Below are 27,958 nucleotides of genomic sequence, written 5' to 3' on the forward strand. Positions count from 1 at the left end.
TATCCATCTGAGAGGCATTTTACAATTTTTGACTTTTCAGTGTCAGTTAAATCTCTTTTTTGGCCCATTTTACCTGAGGTAATGAAGCTGCCTAATTATTATGCACACCTTGATATAAAGTGTTAGTCACTTTCGCACACCCTCCCTCATTACACAAATAAATATCACCTGAAAATGATTGAATCCAATAAGCATTCAAGTTTATATGGTTTGGAGTTGGAAAATGTGCATGGAAATAATGATAAGATTAGAATACTCACTTGCCTAATAATTGTGCACGCAGTATATATATATATATATATATATTTTTTTTAATTTATTTATTTAAAATCGACTGCTCAAACTGCAAGTTATATGTGGCCTGATCATTTACATTTACATTTATTCATTTGGCATACGCTTTTATCCAAAGCGACTTACAAAAGAGGAAAACATAAGTGAATCATCTTAAGGAGACAGTGGTATGAAAAGTGCTGTATTACAAAGTTTCACTAGCATCATAATAGTATTCAAAACAGAATAATGTGCAACAGGAATTTTTTTTTTTTTTTTTAACAACCGGTTAAGTGTTCATGGAAAAGATGTGTTTTAGTCATTTTTTGAAGACAGAGAGTGAGTCAGCTTTACGGATGGAGTTGGGAAGGTCATTCCACCAACATGATATGATGAAGCTGAAAGTCCGGGAAGTGTTTTGGTGCCTCTTTGTGTTGGTACAACAAGGTGACGTTCCTTAGCCGACCACAGGCTTCTAGTGGGTGCACAGCTCTGCATAAATGATTTTAGGTATGCTGGAGCAGACCCAGTGAGTGTTCTGTATGCCAGCATCAGAGCCTTGAATTTGATACGTGCATCAACCGGCAGCCAGTGGAGAGAGATAAGGAGTGGTGTAACATGTGCTCTCTTTGGTTCATTAAAGACCAGACGTGCTGCTACATTCTGGATCATTTGCAGGGGTCTAATTGCACATGCAGGGAGACCTGCAATGAGAGCATTACAGTAGTCCAGTCTAGTTATGACAAGTGACTGGACAAGCAGTTGTGTGGCATGTTAAGAGAGGAAGGGTCTTATCTTCCTGATATTGTAGAGTGTAAATCTACATGATCTTGCGGTCTTTGAGATGTGGTCTATGAAATTTAGTCTGTTGTTAATGGTTACCCCTAGATTTCTGACTGATTTGGAAGATGTTACTGTAGTTGCACCCAGCTGCACGTTGATGTTGTGTTCAACAGCAGGGTTGGCTGGAAAAACAAGGAGTTCAGTCTTGGCTGGGTTGAGTTGCAGGTGGTGCTCCTTCATCCAGGCCGAGATGTCTGCCAGGCAGGCAGAAATTCGAGCAGTCACTGTAGTGTCGTTGGGCTGGAAAGACAAGTAGAGTTGCATGTCATCAGCATAACTGTGGTAAGAGAAACCATGTGCCTGAATGATGGGTCCCAGTGATGTTGTTGTAACACTTCTCAGTGAAAGGAGGAGGCGAGAAGCAGATTTCCTGGTTCAGGTAAGCGTTTTATTCTCCTCACTGCAGCAAATACACTCTTTCAGGGCTTTCACACTGTTCAATAACTCAGTCTAAAAATACACAAACTACTTCACATAAATAAACTCTCAACTTTGCAATGATAAACTCTTGGCTTCACAATTGGGTCTCTGGTGCCCAGGCTCTCTCTCTCATCTACCTGCAGTGTGGCTCGATTTATGCCGCTCTCCCCGTGCTCACTGAAATTAGAGACAGGTGTTAGACATAATTTAATGTGTAAGCGCCCTTACCGCTTTCTCTCTCTCCAGAGAGATGCTTGACCACGCCCCCGCTGCCACATATCCCCACCGCCCGACTCAGGCCGGGGCGGCATCCTGCCTGCCTACCACCCCCCCATTCCTGGAAAGGAAGTCGGCGACAGCCATCTGCGCTCCCGGTCTGTGGACTTAAATGGCTCAAGAGCCAGATACCAATGGGTGATCCGGGCATTGGTATCTTTCATGCAGTGGAGCCACTGGAGTGGGGTGTGATCGGAACAGAGGATGAAGGCCCGCCCCAACAGGTAGTATCGGAGAGTGAGGAACGCCCACTTGATGGCGAGACACTCCTTTTCCACGGTGCTGTACTTAGTTTCCCTCAACGAGAGCTTACGGCTAATATACAGCACCGGGCGCTCCTCCCCTTCCACCACCTGCGAGAGTACGGCCCCCAGCCCCCTGTCTGAAGCATCTGTCTGTAAAACAAAAGGGAGAGAGAAGTCAGGTGAATGTAAAAGTGGCCCCCCGCAAAGTGTGGCTTTAACTTGCGTGAACGCCCGCTGACACTGCTCCGTCCACTGGACTGGGTCTGGAGCTCCCTTTTTAGTGAGATCAGTCAGCAGGCTGGTGACGTCTGAATAATTAGGTACGAACCTTCTATAATAGCCAGCCAGCCCCAGGAACTGTCTCACCCCCTTTTTGGTCTTGGGCCTCGGGCAGGTCGCAATCACCGCTGTCTTGTCAATTTGGGGACGCACCTGCCCATGGCCCAAGTGGAACCCCAGATACCGTACCTCCACCCGCCCAATCGTGCACTTCTTTGGGTTCGCTGTGAGTCCCGCTCGGCGCAGCGATCTCAGAACCGCCCTCAGATGTTGCATGTGCCGCTGCCAATCATTGCTATAAATGATGATGTCATCTAAATAGGCAGCGGTGTAAGCTGAATGCGGTCTGAGGATTCGGTCCATGAGACGCTGAAACGTAGCTGGGGCTCCAAACAAACCGAACGGAAGTGTCACAAATTGGTGTAATCCAAACGGTGTGGAGAAGGCAGTTTTCTCACGGGAAATTGGTGTCAAGGGGATCTGCCAGTAACCCTTCATCAAATCCAATGTCGAATAAAATCGAGCAGTGCCCAACCGATCGAGCAACTCATCAACGCGAGGCATTGGATACGCATCAAATTTAGACACCGCATTGACTTTCCTATAATCCACACAGAACTGTACAGACCCATCGCTCTTAGGCACTAGAACAAATAGGCTGGACCAATCGCTGTGGGATTCTTCTATTACCCCCATATCGAGCATTGCATCCAATTCTTCTCGAACGATTTTCTTCTTGTGTTCGGGTAATCAATGGGGTGGCTACGTACCATGACCCCTGGCTCGGTCTTGATGTGGTGATGGATGAGGTTTGTACGTCCCGGTAGAGGGGAGAACACATCCGCAAACTCCTGTTGCAACCTAGCAACCTCCGCGAGTTGACTCGGTGAGAGGTGGTCTCCGCAAGTGACCGGGGTGAACTGTTTATGTTTTGAACACTGGAGTGGTGGTGGTGTAGTGGACTAAAGCACTGAACTGGTAAGTGGAAGGTTGTTGGTTCAATCCCCACAGTCACCACCATTGTGTCCTTGAGCAAGGCACTTAACTCCAGATTGCTCCAGGGGGATTGTCCCTGTAATCAGGGCACTGTAAGTCACTTTGGATAAAAGCGTCTGCCAAATGCATAAATGTAAATGTAACTCACCTCCGGTTCAAGCTCCGCCTTCTTGGGAACTACCGTAGCCAACGTCACGGGAACCGCCTCCCTCCACAATTTCAGGAGACTGAGGTGGTATATTTGATGTGCGCCCCCTCTATCGGTTCGTTTAACCTCATAATCAAAATCTCCCACTCGTCGTGTGACCTCAAAGGGTCCTTGCCACTTGGCGAGTAATTTAGAGCTCGATGTGGGAAGCCATACAAGCATTTTATCTCCCAGTGCAAATTCCCTTAGCTGAGTTCCCCTGTCATACAGTCGGCACTGTCGTTCTTGAGCTTGGAGCAAATTCTCCTGTGTTAGCTGCCCCAAAGTGTAGAGTTTTGCTCTAAGATCAAGAACGTATTGAATTTCATTTTTACTGTTTGAAGGTCCCTCCTGCCAGGCCTCTCGCAATACATCAAGCACACCATGTGGGCGTCGCCCATACAGGAGCTCGAATGGGGAGAAGCCAGTGGAGGCTTGCGGGACCTCTCGTACTGCAAATAACAGGGGGTCGAGCCATTTATCCCAATTTCTAGCATTGTCGTGCACGAACTTACGAATCATGTTTTTGAGGGTTTTATTAAATCGTTCCACCAGCCCATCCGTTTGAGGATGGGATACGCTGGTGTGAATTGATTTAATACTTAACAACTCATACAGTTCGCGTAGTGTACGTGACATAAACGTTGTGCCCTGATCGGTGAGGATTTCTTTCGGAATCCCCACCCGGGAGATTATTTTGAAGAGTGCCTCCGCAACACTGCGTGCTGAGATGTTGCGAAGAGGCACTGCTTCCGGATATCGCGTTGCATAGTCCACTAGGACCAACACAAAGCGATGTCCGCGTGCTGACCGCTCTAATGGCCCGACGAGGTCCATTCCAATTCTCTCAAAGGGGACCTCGATCAAAGGGAGAGGGCGCAATGGCGCTTATGGGGTGGCCGGTGGGTTAACCAGCTGGAATTCGTGGCATGCCGCACACCACCTGCGGACATTGCCACCAATGCCCGGCCAATAGAAACGGGCTATTAGACGGTTCAGTGTTTGCCTTTCTCCTAATTGACCCGCCATGGGATTATAATGAGCCGCCTGGAATACCATTTCCTGACGGCTCCTTGGAATCAAAAGTTGGGTTGTATCCTCTTTAGTCTGAGCATCCTGTGTCACTCTGTACAACCGCTCATTTATAATTGCAAAATAGGGGTATGAAAGGGCGATGTCCGACTGGAGACGTTGACCGTCGATGACTCTCACTTGGTCGAAGGCGTGTTTGAGGGTTTCGTCTCGCGACTGCTCCAAAGGGAAATCCCCCTCAGGGAATTCCCTGAGAAGGGGAGGGGCTGCAGCCTCTCCCCCTCTCTCGTCATTATGACTTGGAGCTGTCGAGGACGGCCCCGGTTCCGCCTCCCCAAAGAGAGACTTTTTGGATATACAAGCTAAATGCTATGAAATATCCTGGACTGAATGAGGATTTGGATTTTAGTCTGTGTGTATTATTTTTAATATTCTCTTTGAGTACAAAAACAATGAACAAATATTTAATAAACAAATATTTAACATTATAATTAACTAGTTAATCATGTGACTTACTAAATGAGTAATATTACTCTCACCTGTGTGAAGCTTGTTTGTTATTCTCCCTGAGGAAGGCTCATGCCGAAACGCGTAGGAGAGCTGTTTTAACTTTTGTATTAAGCCATGTGATAATAAAGGCTTTTTAATTAATAATAATCCCATGATTATTCAGCTTTTTGTTTTTGTACCTTTTCTTAATATCTATTCATGCTACATAGTATAAAGACACCAGCACTAAATGTAATATTATGTAAATTCCTTGGATTACAATGCTGAATGGTTGACTGTGGGTCTGTAATTGTGTATACACATAATCATGTATGCATGTGCCTAACCCCAGTATCAGTGACAGGTGACTTTATACTATATATATATATATATATATATATATATTTAAGCAATATCACACAAACAAGATTGTGATATGGCCCAACATCAGCACTGCTGTGATTTGGCTGCAGACACGAGGCCACAGGCAATTACATCAGTGCTGATTTAGGGCTATACAGCATGATTGTGAGTGTAATATTGCTTATACAACAGTTCAATGAACAAGTACATTTAAAAAAATTATGAAAAACCGCATTTGTACATGGAACTACTTTCTTACATGACAGATCAGAATCTGCCATTGCTAGTTCAAACCAAATGATGCGTCCAAGCCTCCATTGGTAATTCAAAAATGTCACTTTAGAATTAGTATCACGGATTGGGCTGTTTCTAACAAGTTATTGGAGAAACAAGGATGTGTGTGTGTGTGTGTGTGTGTGTGGGGGGGGGGGGGGGAGAAGAGATAGAGAGAGAGAAAGAGTGAGAATTTGAATTTTAAACAAACTTTTATTACATCACAAAAAAAAAAACAACAAAAAAAAAAAATTACAGTCACCAAGTCACATTACAATATTTTAATTTATATTACATTATGCAAATTACAGTAAACAAATTACAAGACAACATAAAACATAAAAAAAACAGTTCACCTTCAAACACAGAGCACAATTCCTCATTACTGTACCAAATACATTCAAAGGTAACAAGATCTTCCATGGAATTATAAAAATAAAAATTGATTATCACTCTTGACTGCACCAGATTTGAAAATTAAATTAGATAACATACATTCTGGCCCGACGTTTGTTCAACTTTATTTTTCCTACTTGTAATTATAAATTGCCAATTTTGCCTGTCCCAAAACAAAGTTGAACAACTGACATACAAATAGTTTTTTTTTTTTTTTTCTGCACATATTTAAACCCCAAGATAAAAGTCTCCAAAGAAAATGTTTCATTAAAACTCTTTAAAATACTTCTTAAAATAAAAAAATAAAGGTTCTAATCTAATACAATGCGTAAATGCATGAAAAACAGTTTCTCTTTTAAAACATGAAGAACTGCAAATCACCTGCTCTCTTGGTCAACAGTGGTTTATATAGAGCCCTCCACTCAGTTTTTGTGTTGTTATTCAGATTAAAAACAGCACGCCATGTTAAAAACCACAACACAAAACCTATACAAAGATTTGCCTGTAACTGAGAAGAAATCTAAATTTCACAGCTTCTAAAAATATCCCTGTATTCCCTTCTAAGTTCAGTGAAAGGAACAAACAAGGAAAAGGGTCCTCAGGATCTAGGGTATATACTCCTGCACAGTACTCCGCCAACAGTGTTATCTCTCTTGTTTTAAGAGCAGACTGCCATTTCACTAGCAATTGAGTAACTAGACAAATGGATCTGATTCTCAGGTGCCGAGCTGTTGCCTCTTCATTCTTAAAGTCTGGCCCTGCTATTTCCAGAAGCTGACCCCAAGTGATGATCTTGTAATCAGTAAGTAACTTACTGAGTCCTGGGAAAATACCGCTATTTGTTAAATCCAGCCGAGCTCCATGGATTAAAGGCTCCACTAGTAACCAGTGAAGAGATTGTGAGGTCTCTGCCTTTTGAACAATAAAAAGACTCCAAACTTTAAAGAGGTTCCGATAAAATACTGGCATATCAGAAGTATCCAATTTAAGGGGGTCCAACAGAAAAAGCGATTTGTCTAATCCCAGTCCCCCAAGGCTGCGTAATATGACACACGCAACAGCTCACCAAATAAGATCGGATGATCCATCCAGAAGTCTTTGCACCAACTGCAAACTGCACCAAAAGCTGCCGTTCTGCTTTGCAGATGTATCAGTCCATGGCCGCCCTCTTCTTTAGGCAGAAACAGAACACTCTGTGGGACCCAGTGTAATTTATCCCAGAAAAAGTCCACAAAGACAGCCTGAATTTTCTCCAGCAGGTGTGGAGGAGGGTCTACACAGGCAAGCCTGTGCCATAGAGAAGATGCCACTAAATTATTTACAATTAGTGTGCGCCCTCTATATTTTTGGAGTTAACCACTTTTTTTTCCAGGTGACCTTTGACCTTTTCAACAGCTCCTTCCCAATTTCTTTGTACAGTCATCTCATCACACAAAAACACTCCTAAATATTTAAAACCTTCTTTTCCCCAAAATAAACCATCATTAAGTTTTGGTTTCCCATCTGTCCACTTTCCTAGCAGCAGTGTTTCACTTTTATTCCAATTTACCTTTGCAGAAGATAAAACCTTGAAAACTTTAAGTAATTTTAAGCATAAGCTGGCAAATGAAAACTGCTTTTACAATTTGGCAAACATATACAATTAACTTTGATTTGTTGCAATAATGGTTCTATGGCCAAAGAATAAAGCATTCCAGACAAAGAACACCCCTGCCTAACACCTCTTTTAGCCCTAAAAGGAGCACATAAATCACCGTTCACCTTGAGTATAATCTCAACATTACTATAGAGGACCCTTAGCTAATCTATAAAATTTTGGCAAAAACCAAAAGCCGCTAAAACTCTCCCTAAGTAAGGATGCTCAACACGGTCAAAAGTTTTTTCTTGATCTAACAAAACTAAACCAGAATCTAAATTTAACAACCTGGAGATATCTAAAACATCCTTAATCAGGGAAATATCATAAAAAATTGGTCTGGTCAGGATGGATGACTTGATCCAACACTCCAGCCAGCCTATTAGCTAAAACTTTGGAGAACAGTTTGTAGTCACTGCAGAAGAGTGAAACAGGGCGCCAACTCTTAACCCTCTGGGGTCTGAGGGTGTTTTGGGCCCTGGAGAAGTTTTGACATGCCTTGACATTTGTGCTTTTTTCAGTTGCTTAAAACATATTAATGGCTAAAGTCTGATAACACTGTATTCAGCACAAACTGGGCTACAATAATATGTGAACAACATGTATGTACATGTTTGTATTTTTAAGAAAATAAAGTTTATGCATGGTTTTTGAGAAAACAAACATTTTAAGTCACTGAAATAAGGCCATATAACACATACTATACATTTGTTCACAAGACTTTTGAGGACTGGATCTTGTAGTCTAGAGTTTTGCTATAGAATGATGTGGAAACCATCCTGATCACTCATTCATACAAAACAATATAGTCATTTAACTTTTGTAAGACACTTTTAGTGTTAGAAAGGCCATATGCGAGGAGGCGTGGATGATCATGAATACTGATGTGATTCACACCTGAGGAGACAAAGACCCCTCCCCTGAGAGAGAATGAATGTTTGTAGCTTATTCACAAAATCAAGTTTAAGTTAAAAGTAATTTGACTATACATTTTCTTTACATAAAGACTTTACTTAAAAACTTTAGACCTGCACTACCGTTTAATAGTTTTAGATCAGTAAGATTTTTTTAGTGTTTTTAAAAGAAGTCTCTTCTGCTCACCAAAGCTGCATTTATTTGATCCAAAATACAGCAAAAACAGTGATATTGTGAAATATTTTTACAATTTAAAATAACTTTTCTAGTTGAATATATTGTAAAATGCAATTTATTCCTGTGATCAAAGCTGAATTTTCAGCATCATTACTGCAGTCTTCCGTGTCACATGATCCTTCAGAAATCATTCTAATATGCTGATTTTCTAATAAGGGCATATTTACAGCACATTTTACACATTTACACCCGAACAGATATTTGCAAGCACAAGCTTCATTGATGATAATGAGGCAGCATAAACACTAGTTAAAATATATCATATTACATATCATATTTATATCATACAGCATACAATTTAAATACCTGCTTTAGCTGAAACAATATTTAAATGTAACTAAAACTCGCCTATTAGGACATATTTCAAATTTCAATACTCTGAATACTGGCTGTCAAGTCTGGAAATAGTCCATCTAGTAAAATATGTACATGTTTATATAAAATAGCATGTCAACTAATGTAAGTAAAGACTTACTCATCGGAAATTGTATCCTCAGTTGGATCAAGTCGCTCTTCAAAATGCAAACATTCCTCGTCGGATTCCCGCTCTTATTCTGAGGAAAATGTGAACTCTTCCTCACTATCCAGGACCATCTGTAGAGCTTCCTCACCTGTGTAGCGTACCATCTTCCAAACGCGCAGGAAAGTGAATGAATCGGATGATGAACTTGATGTTTTTTAAGGCACTGTTGGGGGCATTTACCATTTGCATTGATCGCCTCAGCACATTACCGTATGAATAGCGCGCTCTGCTGGTGGGATGGATCGCATTAGGGATAATGAGCTGAGCCTGGAGAAACTGTACATTGCTTTGTTTCATACAGATTACATTGCAGGAGAATATTTGTTTTAAATTTGAATTGTTTTATTTAAAAGTAGACATTTTAAGCTTTCTTTTGACATATGTTTCATGTTTGTGTGATAAGTATTCACGGAGTTTCAGTTCATTTTTGTGACGTGTTTCAGAAAGATGCTCGCGGAGACAGAGACGGCTGAAAGCGCACCCTGTTTATTTTCTTTATTTTACAAACGCACAAGGTTTTGTTGTATTGTGAGTGTACACAAATAAAAGTAGACCCTTTATAGTTTGTAATGATGTCTTACACTTATCTGGATGCCCAAAAATGATGGAGTATTTTAAGTTGTTTCCGCTGTTATGCGGAAAAAATCCAGCAGGACGTGCCAGCGCGTCCGTCGACCCCAGAGGGTTAATGTAGGTAAGGTCACCTTTTTTAGGCAAGAGAGTAAGGACTGCTCTATGGCAACTCAATAGCAGCTGCCCACCAGCCAAGTAAATCCTCTCCTACCTCTGACCAGAATGACTTGTAAAAGTCAACTGGAAGACCATCGATCCCCGGTGCCTTTCCAGACTACATGCCTTGGAGGGCCTTGTACAATTCTCCCATACTCAAAATACCTGAGAATTTCACATTGGCTTCCTCCGACACCTGGGATAATTTGTCAAAGAAGACACTTTCACCCTTGTACTCTGATCCGAGTTCACTTTTATATAAATTCTCGTAAAAAACAAACTGCTCTCCTACGAATGTCTGTCGGGTCTGCTAGTAGCACTCCAGACTCAGAGCGCAAAGCATGGATGACCCTATTCTGGCCATTTTTTTTCTCCAGATTAAAGAGAAATCTGTATGGTGCATCCATCTGATCCATGCTCTGAAACCGTGACTGGACCAGAGCCCCCTGTGTTTTAACCCCCAATAGGTCAGCCAACTGAGTCTTTTCATTTAGAAGAGACTCCATGTAACCTTCATCTCCTGTAACTCCTGCAATTTTATAATATCAGTCTCCAAGGCATTCATAGACAGGGTTAACACTTTAGTGACATTTTGAGTATATTGTTGACAAAATTGCTTTATCTGAGCCTTCCCAAAATCATACCACTGTTGCAGTGATTTAAAATTTGTCTTTATGGTTCTAAATTCATCCCAAAAAAGTTTAAAAGTGTCTTTAAAATACTTGTCACTTAGTAAAGTGGTATTAAATTGCCAATATGCACTCTTTGGCTTAATGGAACTTAAAAAGACAGAACACTGCACCATGCTATGATCTGAAAGGCTCGATGAGGTAATAAAACATCTTCATACAATACTACAATGGTGTTTAAAAATATAAAACCTATCTAGTCTTGCTAGCGAAATCACGAACATGAACCCAAGTATATTGCTTTTGTCTCCCATTGAATTGCCTCCAGACATCACTTAGCTCATGTGTCTTAATGAGCTGGGTAAGACGTTTGTGGGAAGGCAAATGAGGCTCAATGCGATTCCTATCCAAAATCGATTCTGTGCAAGTAAAATCACCACCCAAAAATAAGTATTCTTCAGAACAACAATTTTGCAAAACAGAACACAGTGTATCTAAAAAATGCATTCTTTAAACTGCTGAGGTTGGAATATACACACAGATAAAAAATAAATAAATAAATAAAAACAGCTTTCACTTTCAGAAGTCTGCCTTTTATGACTTCTTCAACCTGGTAAGAACATGGGCTAAAACTTTTAGCAAATTGAATGGCAACTCCCCCACTAAGTGAAGTGTTGTGACTTAAAACAGAAATTCCATCCCATTCCCAATCAATAGCATTCCTTAAGTCACTGTGTGTCTCTTGTAACAAAACACTGTCTATTTTTTTTTTTTTTTTTGTTGAATCACTTCAAACAGCTCTGCCCTTTTTCACATTTCTCTTCCACAATTCAAATTCAAGGTTGCTATATTCACTTCACTCATACTTTAAAATAAAGATAATAATAACAAGCACACTCCCCAAAAAACTGCCACTCCATTAAAGTTCATGCAATTAAACTTTCTCACTGCCATCATTGATTAATTCAGAATTATGTTTTCTCACTATCTTCAGACGATACACTTCCTTATTTGTGAAACATCCCTCCATAATCAGACACCTAGTTTTCTCAACAACCAGTTTTTTGTCTGGAAAATATTCACTAACACACACCCCTCTTTTATTTTTGGTGGATCTGAGAAAAATCTTAATATCATCCGCATTATAATTATGACTGAAAACGTTGCTCCGAGAAAAACTAACGTTGGAGTCAGATAACTCGCTGTCACTTTCTGTTTCATAATGATCATTAAACTCTTCCACATCTGCCTTCTTTGCTTGTCTGACATCCTGAGTTTTAACATGTTTCTTCCATTTCAATGGAACTTTAAACACAATCTGCTCCATTTCAATGCCATCATCGCCGCATACAGTTCTCGAAACCGGCTGCATATCATTTTCTGAACCATTGTTTGTTTGCTTTTCAGTCTCAGTAATGGGTTCTTGTGTGCAAATTTTTTGACAGATAATGTCATTTTGGTCAAATTAATCCTATTTTCTCAGTGGAAAAAAAAACCATCCATGTAAGGGTATTCCTCCCTACTATGTGGTAGCCGGTGTGCAAGAGTCATTCACTACTATAGAAACCGCAATGTCCTCTGCCTTTTTGAACAGTATGTCCTCTCGATGTGGAAACTCCAGTAAGAGGTAAGCACCTTTAGTTTGTGTAATAATCAATCTGTTGTGTCTCTCAGCTGTGATGAGCCTTAATGCTGAAGTTGTTAGTTTAAAGCTGTTTAAAGCTATTTCCTAGTTTTGGTAGTGTAGTAGTAATCCGAGCTATCATGTAGTGCTGATGAATGAAAAGACTGACTGACGCTGACTCACTTCACGTCACCTGAACTGGCATATACACTACCGGTCAAAAGTTTCGAAACACTTGACTGAAATGTTTCTCATGATCTTAAAAATCTTTTGATCTGAAGGCGTATGCTTAAATGTTTGAAATTAGTTTTGTAGACAAAAATATAATTGTGCCACCATATTAATTTATTTCATTATAAAACTAAAATTTAATAAAATAAAAAAAAATGTTCTTGAAATTGATGACTTGGACCAAATAATAAAGAAAAGCAGCCAATAGGTGCCCAACATAGATGGGAACTCCTTCAGTACTGTTTAAAAAGCATCCCAGGGTGATACCTCAAGAAGCTGGTTGAGAAAATGTCAAGAGTACATGTCTGCAAATTCTAGGCAAAGTGTGACTACTTTGAAGATGCTAAAATATAACAGAGTTTTGAATTTTTTGGATTTTGTTTAGTCACAACACAATTCCCATAGTTCCATTTATGTATTCCATAGTTGTGCTGACTTTACTATTATTCTAAAATGTGAATAATAATAATAATAAAGAATGAGTAAGTGTTTCAAAACTTTTGACCGGTAGTGTGTGTATATATATATATATATATATATATATATATATATATATATATATATATATATATATATATATATATATATATAGCGGTTAGTTCCGGTTCATGTTCATGTACTGTGTGTGTGTGTGTGTGTGTGTGTGTATATATATACAGTTGTGCTCAAAAGTTTGCATACCCTGGCAGAAATTGTAAAAAGTCTTTTATTTAAGGATAGTGATAATATAAAGCCATTTATTATCATATAGTTGTTTGGCTCCTTTTTAAATCATAATGATAACAGAAATCACCCAAATGGCCCTGATCAAAAGTTTACATACCCTTGAATGTTTGGCCTTGTTACAGACACACAAGGTGACACACACAGGTTTAAATGGCAATTAAAGGTTAATTTCCCACACCTGTGGCTTTTTAAATTGCAATTAGTGTCTATGTATAAATAGTCAATGAGTTTGTTAGCTCTTACATGGATGCACTGAGCAGGCTAGATACTGTGCCTTGGGGAGCAGAAAAGAACTGTCAAAAGACCTGCGTAACAAGGTAATGGAACTTTATAAAGATGGAAAAGGATATAAAAAGATATCCAAAGCCTTGAAAATGCCAGACAGTACTGTTCAATTACTTATTAAAAAGTGGAAAATTCGGGGATCTCTTGATACCAAGCCAAATTCAGGTAGACCAAGAAAGATTTCAGCCACAATGTCATGGTTACTTTCGTAACCTCCATTCCATGATGGAGGGAATGAGACGTTGTGTCTATGTAGTGACACTAGGGGTCACTCTTGGGAGCCCCAAACTGAAAAAAAGGCCAATGAGAATTGGCGAGTGGAATTTGCATGCCACTCCCCCAGAATACAGGTATAAAAGCAGCTGGTATGCAACCACTCATTCAGGTTTTGTGCTGAGGAGCCGAGACCAGGTCCCGGCCATTTCAGCGGGTAGTTCAACATTGTGGCAAGCGGGACAGAATGTCTCATTCCCTCCATCAGGTAACGGAGGTTACGAAAGTAACCATGACATTCCCTATCTGTCACTCACCCGACATTGTGTCGATATAGTGACACTAGGTCCCTATACAAAATGCCACAACTATCTGAACTGTGTTACGTGAACTGGCAGAGTGTGACGGGCAGACAGCTGTGTGCCTCGTAGCCAGCGCACCAGGCCATCATGTAACCTCCCCCAATGCTCTTATGAGCGTCGAACGGTCCTACAGAAACAAGTCGACTGCCCAACAATAGGGACAGGCTAGCCCAGCCGAGGCCTCTTTTCCTCTCTTTTCTCCCAAAAAAGAGTGGGATTTGTTAACCGACTGGGAGCCATAAGTGTCTGCATCGGGGGTGTCCCTCCCAAGGGGAAGACACCGCGGAGACCACACCCTACCCAAAAAGAGGGGTGGGGGGTATTTTGAGTGGAATACATCACATGGTCTACCGAGTCTTGTCAGAAGCATGTCATGTGGAGAGGTCCCATGGTAGGTCCTACCCGAAGGGGGAGGAGGTTCTACAGAGCATGGAGACCGGGGGCAGAGGGGCCTCTGCCCAAGGAAGACACAGTTTGCCGACAGGGAAACGATTTTTCAACCTGGAGATTGTAGAACCTCGCAAAGGTGTTGGGTGTTGCCCAGCCCGCTGCTCTGCAGATGTCTCCAAAAAAGGCGCCACTGGCCAGGGCCCAGGAGGCCGCCACACTCCTGGTAGAGTGGGCTCGTAACCCCTCAGGGGCGGCATATCCTAAGCCTGATATGCCATCGCGATGGCGTCAATGACCCAGTGGGAGATCCTCTGTTTGGAGACAGAGTTTCCTTTCCGCTGTCCACCAAAGCTGACAAAGAGCTGCTCGGAGCTTCTAAAGCTCTGCGTGCGATCCAGATAGATGCGTAAAGCTCGCACCAGACACAGAAATGCCAAGGCTGGGTCTGCCTCCTCCTGGGGCAGCACTTGCAGGTTCACCACCTGATCCCTAAAAGGGGTCGTGGGAACCTTGGGCACATAGCCCGGTCGGGGTCTCAGGATCACGTGAGAGTAACCAGGACCAAACTCCAGGCACGATTCACTGACAGGGAACGCCTGCAGGTCCCCTACCCTTTTGATGGAAGTGAGCGCAGTCAGGAGGGCAGTCTTCAAAGAGAGTGCCTTAAGCTCAGCTGACTCCAAGGGCTCAAAGGGAGCTCCCTGTAGACCCCGAAGGACTACAGAGAGGTCCCACGAGGGGACGAGGTGCGGTCTGGAGGGATTCAACATCCTAGTGCTTTCAGGAACCTGATGATTAAGTCGTGCTTCCCCAAGTATTTACCATCTACTGCATCATGATGATCCAAAATAGCAGATACATACACCTTCAGGGTGGAGGGGGACAGCTGCCCCTCCAGCCTCTCCTGCAGGAAGGAAAGCACCAATACGACTGTGCATCTCTGGGGTTTTGCATCGGGAAGAACACCACTTAGTGAACAGATGCCACTTCAAGGCATACAGGCACCTCGTAGAGGGAGCCCTAGCCTGAGTGATCGTGTCTACCACCACGGATGGTAGGCCACTTAGGTTTTCTGTGTCCTGTCCAGGGGCCAGATGTGGAGATTCCAGAGGTCTGGTCACGGGTGCCAGATGGTGCCCCATCCCTGAGAAAGAAGGTCCTTCCTCAGGGGAATTTGTTGGGGGGGGCGGACTGTCGCGGTGGAGGGTGAGATCCGAGAACCATGTCTGGGTGGGCTAGTAGGTTGCTACTAGGCTGACCTGCTCCTCCTCCTCCCTGACCTTGCACAGGGTCTGTGCAAATAGGCTCACTGGGGGAAACACATATTTGCGTAGTCTGGGGGGCTAGCTGTGTGCCAGCGCATCTATACCGAGGGGTGCCTTGGTCAGGGTGTACCAAAGCGGGCAGTGGGAGGATTCCCGGGAAGCAAACAGGTCTACCTGTACTTGACCGAATTGACTCCAAATCAGCTGGACCACCTGAGGGTGGAGTCTCCACTCTCCCCTGAGGGTAACCTGATGTGACAGCGCATCACTGAGTTGTCGAGGTCGCCTGGGATGTGAGTGGCTCGTAGCGACTTGAAGCACTGCTGACTCCAGAGGAGGACCAACACATGCTTGCCCTGGCTCAATGGCCGGAACCTCTGCAGAGCAAGCAGTATTGCCAACAACTCTAGGCAGTTGATGTGTCAACGTAGCCACAGGCCAGTTCAGGAGCCGGCAGCTGTGTGCCTGTTGCATACGGTGCCCCAGCCCATCTTGGAGGCGTCTGTTGTAACCACGACACACCTGGAGACCTGTTCTAGGGGAACCCCTGCCCATAGAAATGCAAGGTCGGTCCAAGGACTGAAGAAGCGGCGATAGATCAGCGTGATGGCCACGCGATGTGTCCCACTGCGCCATGCCCATCTTGGGACTCAAGTCTGAAGCGGTCGCATATGCATTAACCCAAGCGGTGTGGCCACCACTGAGGATGCCATATGCCCCAGGAGCCTCTGAAAAGTTTTCAGTGGAACTGCTGTCCTCCATCTGAATGCCATTAGACAGTTTATCACTGACTGCACGTGCTCGTTCCTGAGGCACGCTGTCATCGAGACTGAGTCCATCTCCAAACCCAGAAAAGAGATTCTCTGACCCGGGGAGAGCTTGAGGTGCCGGAGCACGAGGTCCCTGTGTGCACACAGCAACTCTCGAGAGTGAGCTAGGATTAGCCAGTCGTCGAGATAGTTGAGGATGCGGATGCCCACTTCCCTTAGCGGGGCAAGGGCTGCCTCTGCAACCTTCGTGAAGATGCGAGGGGACAAGGACAGGCTGAAGGGGAGGACCTTGTATTGTTATGCCTGGCCTTCGAAGGCAAACCGCAGGAAGGGTCTGTGTTGAGGTAAGACCAAGATGTGGAAGTACATGTCCTTCAGGTCTACCGCTACGAACCAATCTTGATGCAGTACTCACAGGTCCAGGATTGGTCGCAACCCACCGCCTTTCTTCAGTACGATGAAGTGAGGGCTGTAGAACCCTTTCTTCATCTCAGCTGGAGGGACAGGCTCTATTGCACCCTTGCGCAGAAGGGTAGCGATCTCCGCACATAAGGTAGCGATGTTCTCGCCCTTCACTGAGGTGAGGCGGACGCTGCTGAACCTGGGTGGGCCCTTGGTGAACTGAATCATGTAGCCAAGTTGGACGGTCCGGGTCAGCCATCGCAACGGGTTGGAAAGCGTGAGCCACGTGCCCAAAATGGGGGACCAAGGGAATGATCACGTTGGACATACCGGCGGGTGGGGCCTTGCTGCAGGGCGGAGCTCGAGGTGCCATATCGAGGGGACTCTAGCCCTGTGGCCGTGCTGAGTCCAGGGATATCGAAGCACTTACCTGGCTCCTGTCACCCACCATAAGATTGGCCGAGGAGGGGGGAGGAGGAATCTCGTCCCCGTAATCCACTGGAACCAATCCCGTGTGGGCATGTTTGTGCCACAGCTGGGTGCACAGGTGTGGGGGGTCCGCCACTGGAGCGCCATACCTGCCAAAATGGGACGGTGGACGGTGATCGTGATGACGGCCATGCGCACCGGACATGTGACCCAGGAGACAAGTAAACTGTTCTTTTGTCAGGCTTTTGGGTGCCGCAGCCTCCTGGGCATGCAGCGACAAAAGATTATCCTCCCAGCCCTCCACCGGGGGATGGAGTAGTCTGTCGACCAGCTCCAGAGAAGTGGGTCTCCTCGCCTCTGGGTCAGAGGCGTTGCCGCGAGACGGGTGGTGTCTGCTTCCTGCGGAGGGCTCCACACCGGAGCCAGGGTCGGGCTGTGGCGGAGCCGGTATTGTTGCTGCAGGAGGATGCCCTTGGTGACGATCAGACAGGGTGTGGGGTCTTAAGCCGTGCCGGGGTAGAATATGTTGTAAGGCCTCCGTCTGCTTCTTCACCACTAAGAACTGCTGGGCTAAGTCCTCGACGGCATCACCAAACAAGCCAACCTGGGAAATGGGGGTGTCAAGGAAACATGCCTTGTCCGCCTCTCCCATCTCGACCAAGTTGAGCCAAAGGTGGCGCTCCTGGACCACCAGGGTGGACATCACCTGCCCGAGAGACCGCGCCGTGACCTTCTTCACCCGGAGAGCGAGGTCAGTCGCCGAGTGCAGTTCCTGCATCAATCCCGGGTCATACCTACCTTCGTGCAGTTCTTTTAGTGCCTTGGCTTGGTGTACTTGCAGGAGAGCCATGGCATGCAGGGCGGAGGCGGCTTGTCCAGCGGCACCGCAGGCCACGGTCATCAGGGTCAACGTAAACCTACAGGTCCTGGACGGGAGCTTTGTGTGCCCACGCCAGGTGGCGGCGCTCTGCGGACACAAGTGCACCGTGAGCAACTTATCCACCTGGGGATCACCAAATACCCCCTGGCCGCTCCACCATCGAGGGTAGTGAGAGCGGGGGAGCTGAAAGAACGGGACTGGGCAGTAAAAGGTGCCTCCCACGATCTTGTCAGCTCCTCATGCACTTCCGGAAAGAAAGGGGATGGAGCATGGCCGTGGGCGGCGCCCTGAGCCTAGGAACCAATTGTCAAGCTGCAAGGGTTCAGGGGAGAGTGGAGGGTTCCACTCTAGCTCAACGCTCGTGGCTGCCCAGGAAAGCATGTCCGTCATTTTCGCGTAGGCGTGAGACTGGTTGACCATTCCCGAAGGAGGATGCCCAGCCGAAGCCTCTGCATCAGACTGGACAAGCCCGCTCTCCGATGCTGCACTCGATAACTCATCGTCTTCCCAAGCTCCGAACAAGAAGTCGAACTCGCGCTGAGACGACCCGGCGGTCTCGTGCGAGAGCGAGCGTGCTGGGGAATGGGAGGTCCGTGGGGGGATACCCGGTGGGGGTGGTCCCATTGATGTCCCCAAATCGCCCCCAGTGCTAACCGACGCGGCCTCAAACCCGTAAGTAGAAGGACCGGTGCGGGGAGCCACTGAGGTGACGCAAAGTTGCTATGGTCATGTTCTCGCAATGAGGACATGACTCACCCATGAACGATTTCTCCACGTGGGCAGTGCCCAGACACGTAAAACAGTGATCGTGGCCGTCAGAAGCGGAGAGATAATGACCGCAACAAGGAATAATACACAAACGGAAAGGCATCTTTAAAAACACGTTCTGTGTGTGCCAGGGGCGTGGTTGTTTCAAGGAGCACAATACTTGTTGACCCCTCTCCAAACATAGCGCTTATGGTTGTGACCATAAAGCTCTATTTTGGTCTTGTCACTCCAAATTACAGTGTGCCAGAAGCTGTGAGGCATGTTAAGGTATTGTCGGGCATATTGTAACCAGACTTTTTTGTGGCATTGGCTTCTTTCTGGCAACTCGACCATGCAGCTCATTTTTGTTCAAGTATCATCGTATTGTGCTCCTTGAAACAACCACACTGTCTTTTTCCAGAGAAGCCTGTATTTCTCCTGAGGTTACCTCTGGGTTTTTCTTTGTATCCCGAACAATTCTTCTGGCAGTTGTGGCTGAAATCTTTCTTGGTCTACCTGACCTTGGCTTGGTATCAAGAGATCCCCGAATTTTCCACTTCTTAATAAGTAATTGAACAGTACTGACTGGCATTTTCAAGGCTTTGGATATCTTTTTATATCCTTTTCCATCTTTATTAAGTTCCATTACCTTGTTACGCAGGTCTTTTGACAGTTCTTTTCTGCTTCCCATGGTTCAGTATCTAGCCTGCTCAGTGCATCCACGTAAGAGCTAACAAACTCACTGACTATTTATACACAGACACTAATTGCAATTTAAAAAGCCACAGGTGTGGGAAATTAAACTTTAATTGCCATATAAACTTGTGTGTGTCACCTTGTGTGTCTGTAACAAGGCCAAACATTCAAGGGTATGTAAACTTTTGACCAGGGCCATTTGGGTGATTTCTGTTATTATTATGATTTAAAAAGGAGCCAAACAACTATGTTATAATAAATGGCTTCATATGATCACTATCCTTAAATAAAAGACACTATATATATATATATATATATATATATATATATATATATATATATATATATATATATATATATATATATATATGTGTGTGTGTGTGTGTGTGTGTGTGTGTGTGTATTATCATTAGTTATGAACTTTCTCTAAATTTCATTATGCAATTTGAAGTGGATATATAGCCTTCCTTAGTATGCCCCCAATGAATAGCAAATACGAATCTTATTACACTGATATTGATTTTGTTAAAATCAAATGAAAAAGCATCTGGCATTATATCACTGGGGTTTTTTGTTTCAAAGATGCGCTTGTTTAAATATGATTTATAGAAAACAATAATGCTGTTCATTTTAAATTGTCTCCAAAGTATCTTTGAGTAAAAGTCTACCAGGCCTTATTTTTAGACACCTACATAATTTGACTTGGGTTTTAAGCAAAGACGTCCAGGGCAATTCTGAGAATAACTTTCTGTAAGAAGCTGTGTTTTTGCCTTGGATTGAACATTAAGGCCCTGATTTGCTTAGATCCCAAATAACGGGTAATAATTTGCTTCTGCAAACTTTCAAATTGCATTTGTGTGTCATGGGCTTATTTTGGGTGATTTACTAAGAAAAACTGTGCAAATAAATGTACGTGCAAATATGTTGAACACATCCACCAAAAGGAGGCTTTTGCATGTGGTAACTGTACTAAATACACATTCACTTACAGTACGGATAAATAATGCTATTTTATTTTAATTGGGGCTGTCAGTTTAACATGTTAATTTAGTGCAATTAATTATATAAAAAACAACAATAATGCAATATATTTAAATTTGATTATTTAAATTTTTATGTATTGTTTATATTTAACTTTATATTGTAGACTTTCTCAACAAGTAATATCACAATATATGTGATTCCTGGTGATTAATTTGATTAATGAATGTATTAATGTAATTAATGTAATGCATGTACTATTTTTTATTGATTGACATCCCTAATTGTTATCAATATAAATATATTTATGTATAGAATTATATGAGATCATCATAAATTCCTGCTATTTAAAAATAAGTTTTGAGATCAGTTGATCAGAACACAAGTATGGCACTCTTCTTTTAAAATGTTTCACAATGATTGTGGAGGACAAAAAGACAGTATTATGTATATGTTAAGCCATCGCACCACAGATGTATATTAAAACGATATTTTAAACCATAATTATCTTGACCACTGTAAAGTTAGTTGCACTAGAGAGAGAAATGGGAGGCTGCTAGGGAGAGAACCACTGATCGTTTTGCGGAAGCAAGACACAGCTATTCGGCGTACCTGTGCGTACCTGCCTGCTTCAAGCAGTGGAGAGAACTGCCTCTTAAAAGGTTCCACAATACTAAGCCAGTTAAAAAACATGTTTAAAACATTGAAATACGACATAATTTGGACATAAATTGTTAGTAGGCTATTTGTTCTTAGAGCTGTAAGAGTTGTATGATCATCAGTCATTATCAGTTATACTTTCAAGTTATAAAATAACCAAATATAATTTTCATTAGAAATAATTTAATATCACTTTAATGTGCATTAATTAGTGTCATCAATGGGTATTCTATGTATTCCCTTTTCTTAAACTCTGTTTTACCACAATGACAGCATGATGCACAGCGCAAATCAGATACATACCTGCCTTTCAGTTGTATTAATTGGCTCTCACAAGTTTCAATTCTTAAAAGACTTTCTGGCATGATAAATCACATTGCCAGTGCAATTTAATCCATTTGCATCAACACTGCCCTTTATTTTGTGCATTTGGAAGCATACCTCTAAATTGCACATTAATTTTGGGAAAACTTGCAAAAATTGCAATCCTCAGAAGACTACTGTAAGGGGGTAGAGTGGAAAGGAGGTGAGAACCGGCTTAAGAATATAAATAGCAGTTTAATAATAAACTTAACCAAAAACACACAACCATAAACACACAGTACAGCTGCCTGCAATTCTCTCTCTCTCGAACTGTCGTCCCCGGCCGCCTTTATCCCTCGCGCACCCCATCAGGCTGATTGGGGACCGGTCGTGTGTCATTCCAGCCCGGCCCCGCCCTCCTCGGCTCTACCCTCCTCCCGGCATTGCCTCAGGCCGGGGAGCCCCCTGCATGACGTACATCCCCCCTTCCTCTCTGGGGGGCATGCCTTGCGCCTCGACTGCTGGCGGGTCATCCCTGCCTTCCTCGACCTGGGAGGAGACAGGAGGGAAAAAACAACAACAAAACAAAATAGGCGAGGGAAAAGCCAACGCGGAACAACAGAGAGAGAGAGAGGACAGAGAGAAAAAGAAACTCACCGGTTCTCTGATGCGCCGTCGCGTGGTCCTCGATCACTCATCCACCCTCTCAGGCGGACAGCAGCCGCTCCTCCCCAGGCGGACCGGAGTCAGACCTCCGACCCCCAGCAGACAGAACGCCCCTCCGCATTCCCGGTGTCCCGTGGGGACACTCCTCCGCCCCTGGCAGCGGCCCTACCACTCCAGGTGGTCGGGGAGTCACTACCCTCCTCCCCCCGCAGACGGCGGTCTTCTCTCGACCCCTCTGTGTTCCCGAGGGATGGCAGGGCACTCCTCCGCCCCCGGCAGCGGCTCCTTCGCTCAAGGCGGTCGTGGAGTCCCGTCCCCGCTCGCCTCGTGGACGGCGGCCGTTCCCCGTGTCCGGGTGGTCAGGCTACTCCGTCCCCCGTTGGACGGCACTCCCCTGGGTGGACGGCAGTGTCAAGGACTCTGCGACGGGAATCCCTCCTCCTTCCCGGGTTTCGGCACCAGTGTAAGGGGGTTCAGTGGAAAGGAGGAGGCGAGAACCGGCTTAAGAATATAAATAATAGTTTAATAATAAACTTAACCAAAAACACACAACCATAAACACACAGTACATCTGCCTGCAATTCTCTCTCTCTCGAACTGTCGTCCTCGGCCGCCTTTATCCCTCGCGCGCCCCATCAGGCTGATTGGGGACCGGGCGTGCATCATTCCAGCCCAGCCCCGCCCTCCTCGGCTCTACAACTACATTAGCAGATAAACTTGAACCTTTTTGCACATGCTATAAAGTTGTGTTTTTATACACGCAAACCTTTTGTAAATCATAATTGGTCCTGTCCCTAATGGCACACTTGATGTGGACTTGCAGTCTCATGGCCTACATTTGCATGTTCCCGTGAAGTCCACGAGACCGTAGGGTCCCGTTTGACATTTTAGCGCTCCGAGGGGTGCTCGCGAGTGCCCCCTTTGCCCCCTCGATGCGCATTAGTGTGGGCTCCACAGCGGATTATTACCCAGCAGTCACCGCTACTGATCCTCTCGACCAATCACAGCAGACTGGAGTTTCCGAGCTGGAGGAAAAAACATGTCAGGCGAGGCACTGTCAATCGCGGATTAAAATTGTATTTTAATAATCGTTTTTTTACTGACTGTCAGTGGCGGATCACTTGCTTATCATGTGCATATAGTATCACTTTTAAGTCTGATATGTAGAACTGGTTCAAAACTTTGATTTATTTAATTTTACAGAGATATGGAATAACTCCTATTCAGTTTAATGAATAGTTTTTTCTTGGGGAAGTAAAAGTAAGTAACCTAACATTAAACCTTTGATATTGTTTCAAAGAGGATTTTAGAATTATATTGAGTCTCTAAAATATCAAGATAAGTGAGAATAATTTAATACACATGGCTGTAGTTTATAAGATTGCTTATATTTATTGATATAGCAACATTCGGTCTAACAGTGATATTTATAGCTGCAGAAGTGTGGCTGTGTATATTTTATAACTATTTTTGCAAATATATGATGGTATGTTCTTTTGATACATTTTACTGTGTTCTAAGCACCTGTCTGTAACCATCCATGTGTCTGAATCATGTTTATTTGTTCTCTAAAGATTTACAATTATGTTTTTTTTTTTTTTTTTTTTTTTTGCTTTAGTTTTATGTGCGCTTTGCTTTTCAGAGGTTCTAGATTAAATTATCTAATGCTTATTATCAGTGTGTTGCTTGAAATTATTTAATAAATACAAATATTCAATAGTGAGTTTAAAGTGGGGGCCTGGGTAGCTCAGCGAGTAAATATGCTGACTACCATGCCTGGAGTCATGAGTTCGAATCCAGGACATGCTGAGTGACTCTAGCCAGGTCTCCTAAGCAACCAAATTGGCCAGGTTGCTAGGGAGGGTAGAGTCACATGGGGTAACCTCCTCGTGGTCGCCATAATGTGGTTATTGCTCTCGGTGAGGCGTATGGTGAGTTGTGCATGGATGCTGCGGAGAACAGCGTTAAGCCTCCACACGCGCTATGTCTCCACGGTAACGCGCTCAACAAGCCACATGATAAGATGCGTGGATTGACTGTCTCAGATGCGGAGGCAACTGAGATTCGTCCTCCGCCACCCGGATTAAGGCAAGTCCACAAGGACTTAGAGTACACTGGGAATTGGGCATTCCAAATTGGGGAGAAAAGGGGATAAAAAAATAAAAAAATTTGAGTTTAAAGTGTGTTCCTTTACACTATCTATCAATGTCATGCCTTATTCAAATAATAATTTGTAAAACTGAATATATATAAAAACATAATGCCTCGAAGTCTGTCCCAAATGCACACTTTTATCACTCATGCCCCTCATGGACTTGCTGACTGGCGCCCCATCGTTCTGCACTCGCTTATGTCACCAAAGTCTGCACTCAGAGGAAGACAGCAAGTGCAGAGTGTGCCATTTGGGACAGGGCCATTGTTAGCTTTAAACCTAAAAATGGCCGCTCATTTGGAACTGTTCTGTGGTGTGACATGCTAAACTACTCTAAATATAAAACTGCTTTATCCCTTATACTATATCTCAGTCAAAACTGACGATTAAAGTTTTTTTTTTTCTGAAAACTGTAGTTTATTTCATCCAGTTGGAATAAAATTCCATGACTTTGTCCGCACAGGGCATCTGAACACACAAATTATTTTTTAGATAATTTTTTATAAAGTGATATTGATTTTATTTCTCTTTGTTACAACTGTGGTGTTCCCCATCTAAAGTGACTGGCCATTGGGAATGAATGGATTAGACTACAAAATACAGAAATATTAAGTGTTCAGGAGCATCCCAGTATTTTAGATGAGCACATATATGGATGTATGTTTGCACACACAAAGTCCTCGGACATGTGTGCATGTGCACACACACACACACACACACACACACACACACACACACACACACACACACACACACAAAACTTGTTGAGCACCCTTTTGTGCACTGTCTTTCCATGTGCACTCTTTGAGGAATATTTCAACATCTACTTATCATATTATGTTGTGTTTGGGCTTATTTGATAGTCTGCTGTAAATTACAATATTATTTACAGCAGACATTGTGTATGTTTTATGTATGTTTTAGGAAGTAATATGGAAAAACGTGACAAAAAGACACTCCTGTTTATTATATTTATGTGTGTCAGTGGGAATTTCATGCACTAATACTCACTGCAGTTTGGCCTCTGAGAGAAAAAAAAAACAAAAACAATCTCATTGTATTTTAATAATTGAGAACTTTCCAATATACATGATATATAACACATGGCTATCTCTTTTTACCAACTCTGAATATTATTGTTGTGATAACAAATTTGCAAATTATGAGAACAGAACAATTTAAAGAAAAAACATTATTTTAGAAATGGTAGGATCAGCTATATGCATTGTAAATGACAGATTCTAAGCTTTAAAATGACACCTATTTTGTTTAGATCAAGCAAGTGGTTATTTCTGCAAGGAGTCCTCCCACTAGCCAGGTATAAGCTCAGTTTAATAAATCATTTTATCAATAAATGTTTTTTTTTGTTTTGTTTTTTTTTTTCTTCATATGTCCAAAAAAGAAGTACAACACCTGTCATAATTACTAAAAAATAAGTTAACAAAAATATATTATGCAATATCTTGGGATAATATATACAGTAAGAGAGATTTATTAACAATCTTAGTGGGCCGGTGATTTTTGACCGGGAACACAAAAGGTGTCATCACAAATGAACACAACATAAGGGTTAAACAGCATTTTTCAAGTTGTATTTTTATGGACTCATATTAATTGAGAGACTACATGGTATATGTGTACATTTAACATGGAATATTGGTCACACCGCAGGACATTAAAACAAAGTAAAATCAAAATGTTTATGAAATTTGGTAAAAAAAATAAATAAAAAAAAATAAATAAAAAGTACAGTATTTAAAAGCATACACTTTCCCCTCATGCAAATATATACATTTTAACTCAAAATCTTGGTGTTTTAGAAAATTAAAGAAATGTGTCTTTGTCAACATCCCATTTGCATCACAAACTCTCTTTTTGTCTTTCACTCAGGATGGCATGGGCAATCTCCGTGTAACCAAAGAGGGCATCAGATTAGAGGGAGTTTCGGAGTTCCTACTTCCACTTTATGTGAAAGAAATTAAATCAAGACGGGTAAGACATTCACTTTTTTCTGAATCTGTGGGGCACACAAATCGTAGTGTAAATTTTATCCATCTGAGGTTGATAATACATTTTTGACGCTTTGGGGTACATACATATTTTGCTGAAAAATAAACCACCATTGTATAATTGTTTAAGCGTAACCTCAGTTCTGCCTTACCAAAAAGTATGATGTCGGTACCATACATAGTACAGTGACTGGATCAGATTTACATTCATTCAGTTAGCAGATGCTTTTATTCAAACCTACATACAAATGAGGAATGGATCTACCTAAGCAATTCAGATGGTAATACCGTGGCACTTTAATATATACCAGCAGCGCCTGAAGCTGTACGGCTGTATGTGCAGTGTGTATCATGAACACTTGTTTATTAGTGTTATTATTATTATTATTATATCATTCTTGCAGTTCAATTAATTCCCAATTTGTGTACACTCCACAATACACACAAGAGAGAGATCTGTGTCGAGGGGTGTCAAAACATAACACCACGTCTACTACACCAGCATGTCTAGACTTGACAAAATGTGATTTCTCTTATAATAAACCAATCTGTCTATACTGAAAACTTCTTCAGTTAACTAACGACCTGTTTTTTTAAGCTACCTTATTATACCTATACACCATTTCTTTTTCTTTTTTTTTTCTTTTTTTTACAATATCTTATATATGATTTTTTTTTTTTCTTTTTTTTTCTATCAATTATATTTGTCATTTACATTTATTATGTAAGAGAGGCTATGGGGGCATGGTCAGATTTCTGTGCGTGCCATGAAATTAAATCCTGCAGGTGCTCATGATATATACTGTAGTATTATATGATTACCATATTAATATGCTGTGGTTTTTAAAGGGTACTCCTAAAAATATCAAAGAATAAGAATATGTCCAAAAACACTGTAAAACCATGGTACTTTTTTGTCTATGCAGTCATCAAAGTTATTATGCTTTCAGGTTTGATCCTCTTAGAAGGATTTTTCTTCTGTTCACCTCACAAGTGCAACAGGTCACAGGAACAGGCTCAGCACTGAATCCATGTTAAGCAGCTTCCACAACCTGCTGAACTTCACACTAAATCCCTCACTAAACTTATTTTACTCTCTGCTGGCATTTAGTGAAGCTGGCTGATCTGTCTCTGCAGCATGTAGCATGTTTAGCTCATTCACTCAGCTTTAGGTGCCACTTGTTGATGCTGTCCAGTGGCATCAACAATTTGCATATTAGCTAAATATTTAGCTGAAAATTAGATTGGACATTTAAATTTAGATTTGGGCTTAGATTTATGATGTAGATTCACATTTAATATGCATATTTTATGTACATGTGTACCCATATTAACCCTGAATGTGGATTTAACATTTGAAAACTCCATCATTAAATGCTTGTTCAGGCTACACCAGCCAGTTGATTGCAGCACACTTAGTTTTACA

General features: G+C 42.7%; 1 protein-coding gene across 1 annotated transcript in view; it reads left to right on the forward strand.

Annotated features, from left to right (window-relative positions):
• Positions 1 to 27,958, forward strand: part of LOC127444132 (zeta-sarcoglycan-like) — a 473,893-nt gene that overhangs the window by 291,336 nt on the left and 154,599 nt on the right. Inside the window, exon 3 of the mRNA XM_051703346.1 lies at positions 26,414 to 26,515. Within this exon, the coding sequence (XP_051559306.1) occupies positions 26,414 to 26,515 (102 nt within the window). The remainder of the gene's footprint in view (positions 1 to 26,413; positions 26,516 to 27,958) is intronic.

This window comes from Myxocyprinus asiaticus, chromosome 7, assembly GCF_019703515.2.
Source record: "Myxocyprinus asiaticus isolate MX2 ecotype Aquarium Trade chromosome 7, UBuf_Myxa_2, whole genome shotgun sequence".
Taxonomy (NCBI): domain Eukaryota; kingdom Metazoa; phylum Chordata; class Actinopteri; order Cypriniformes; family Catostomidae; genus Myxocyprinus; species Myxocyprinus asiaticus.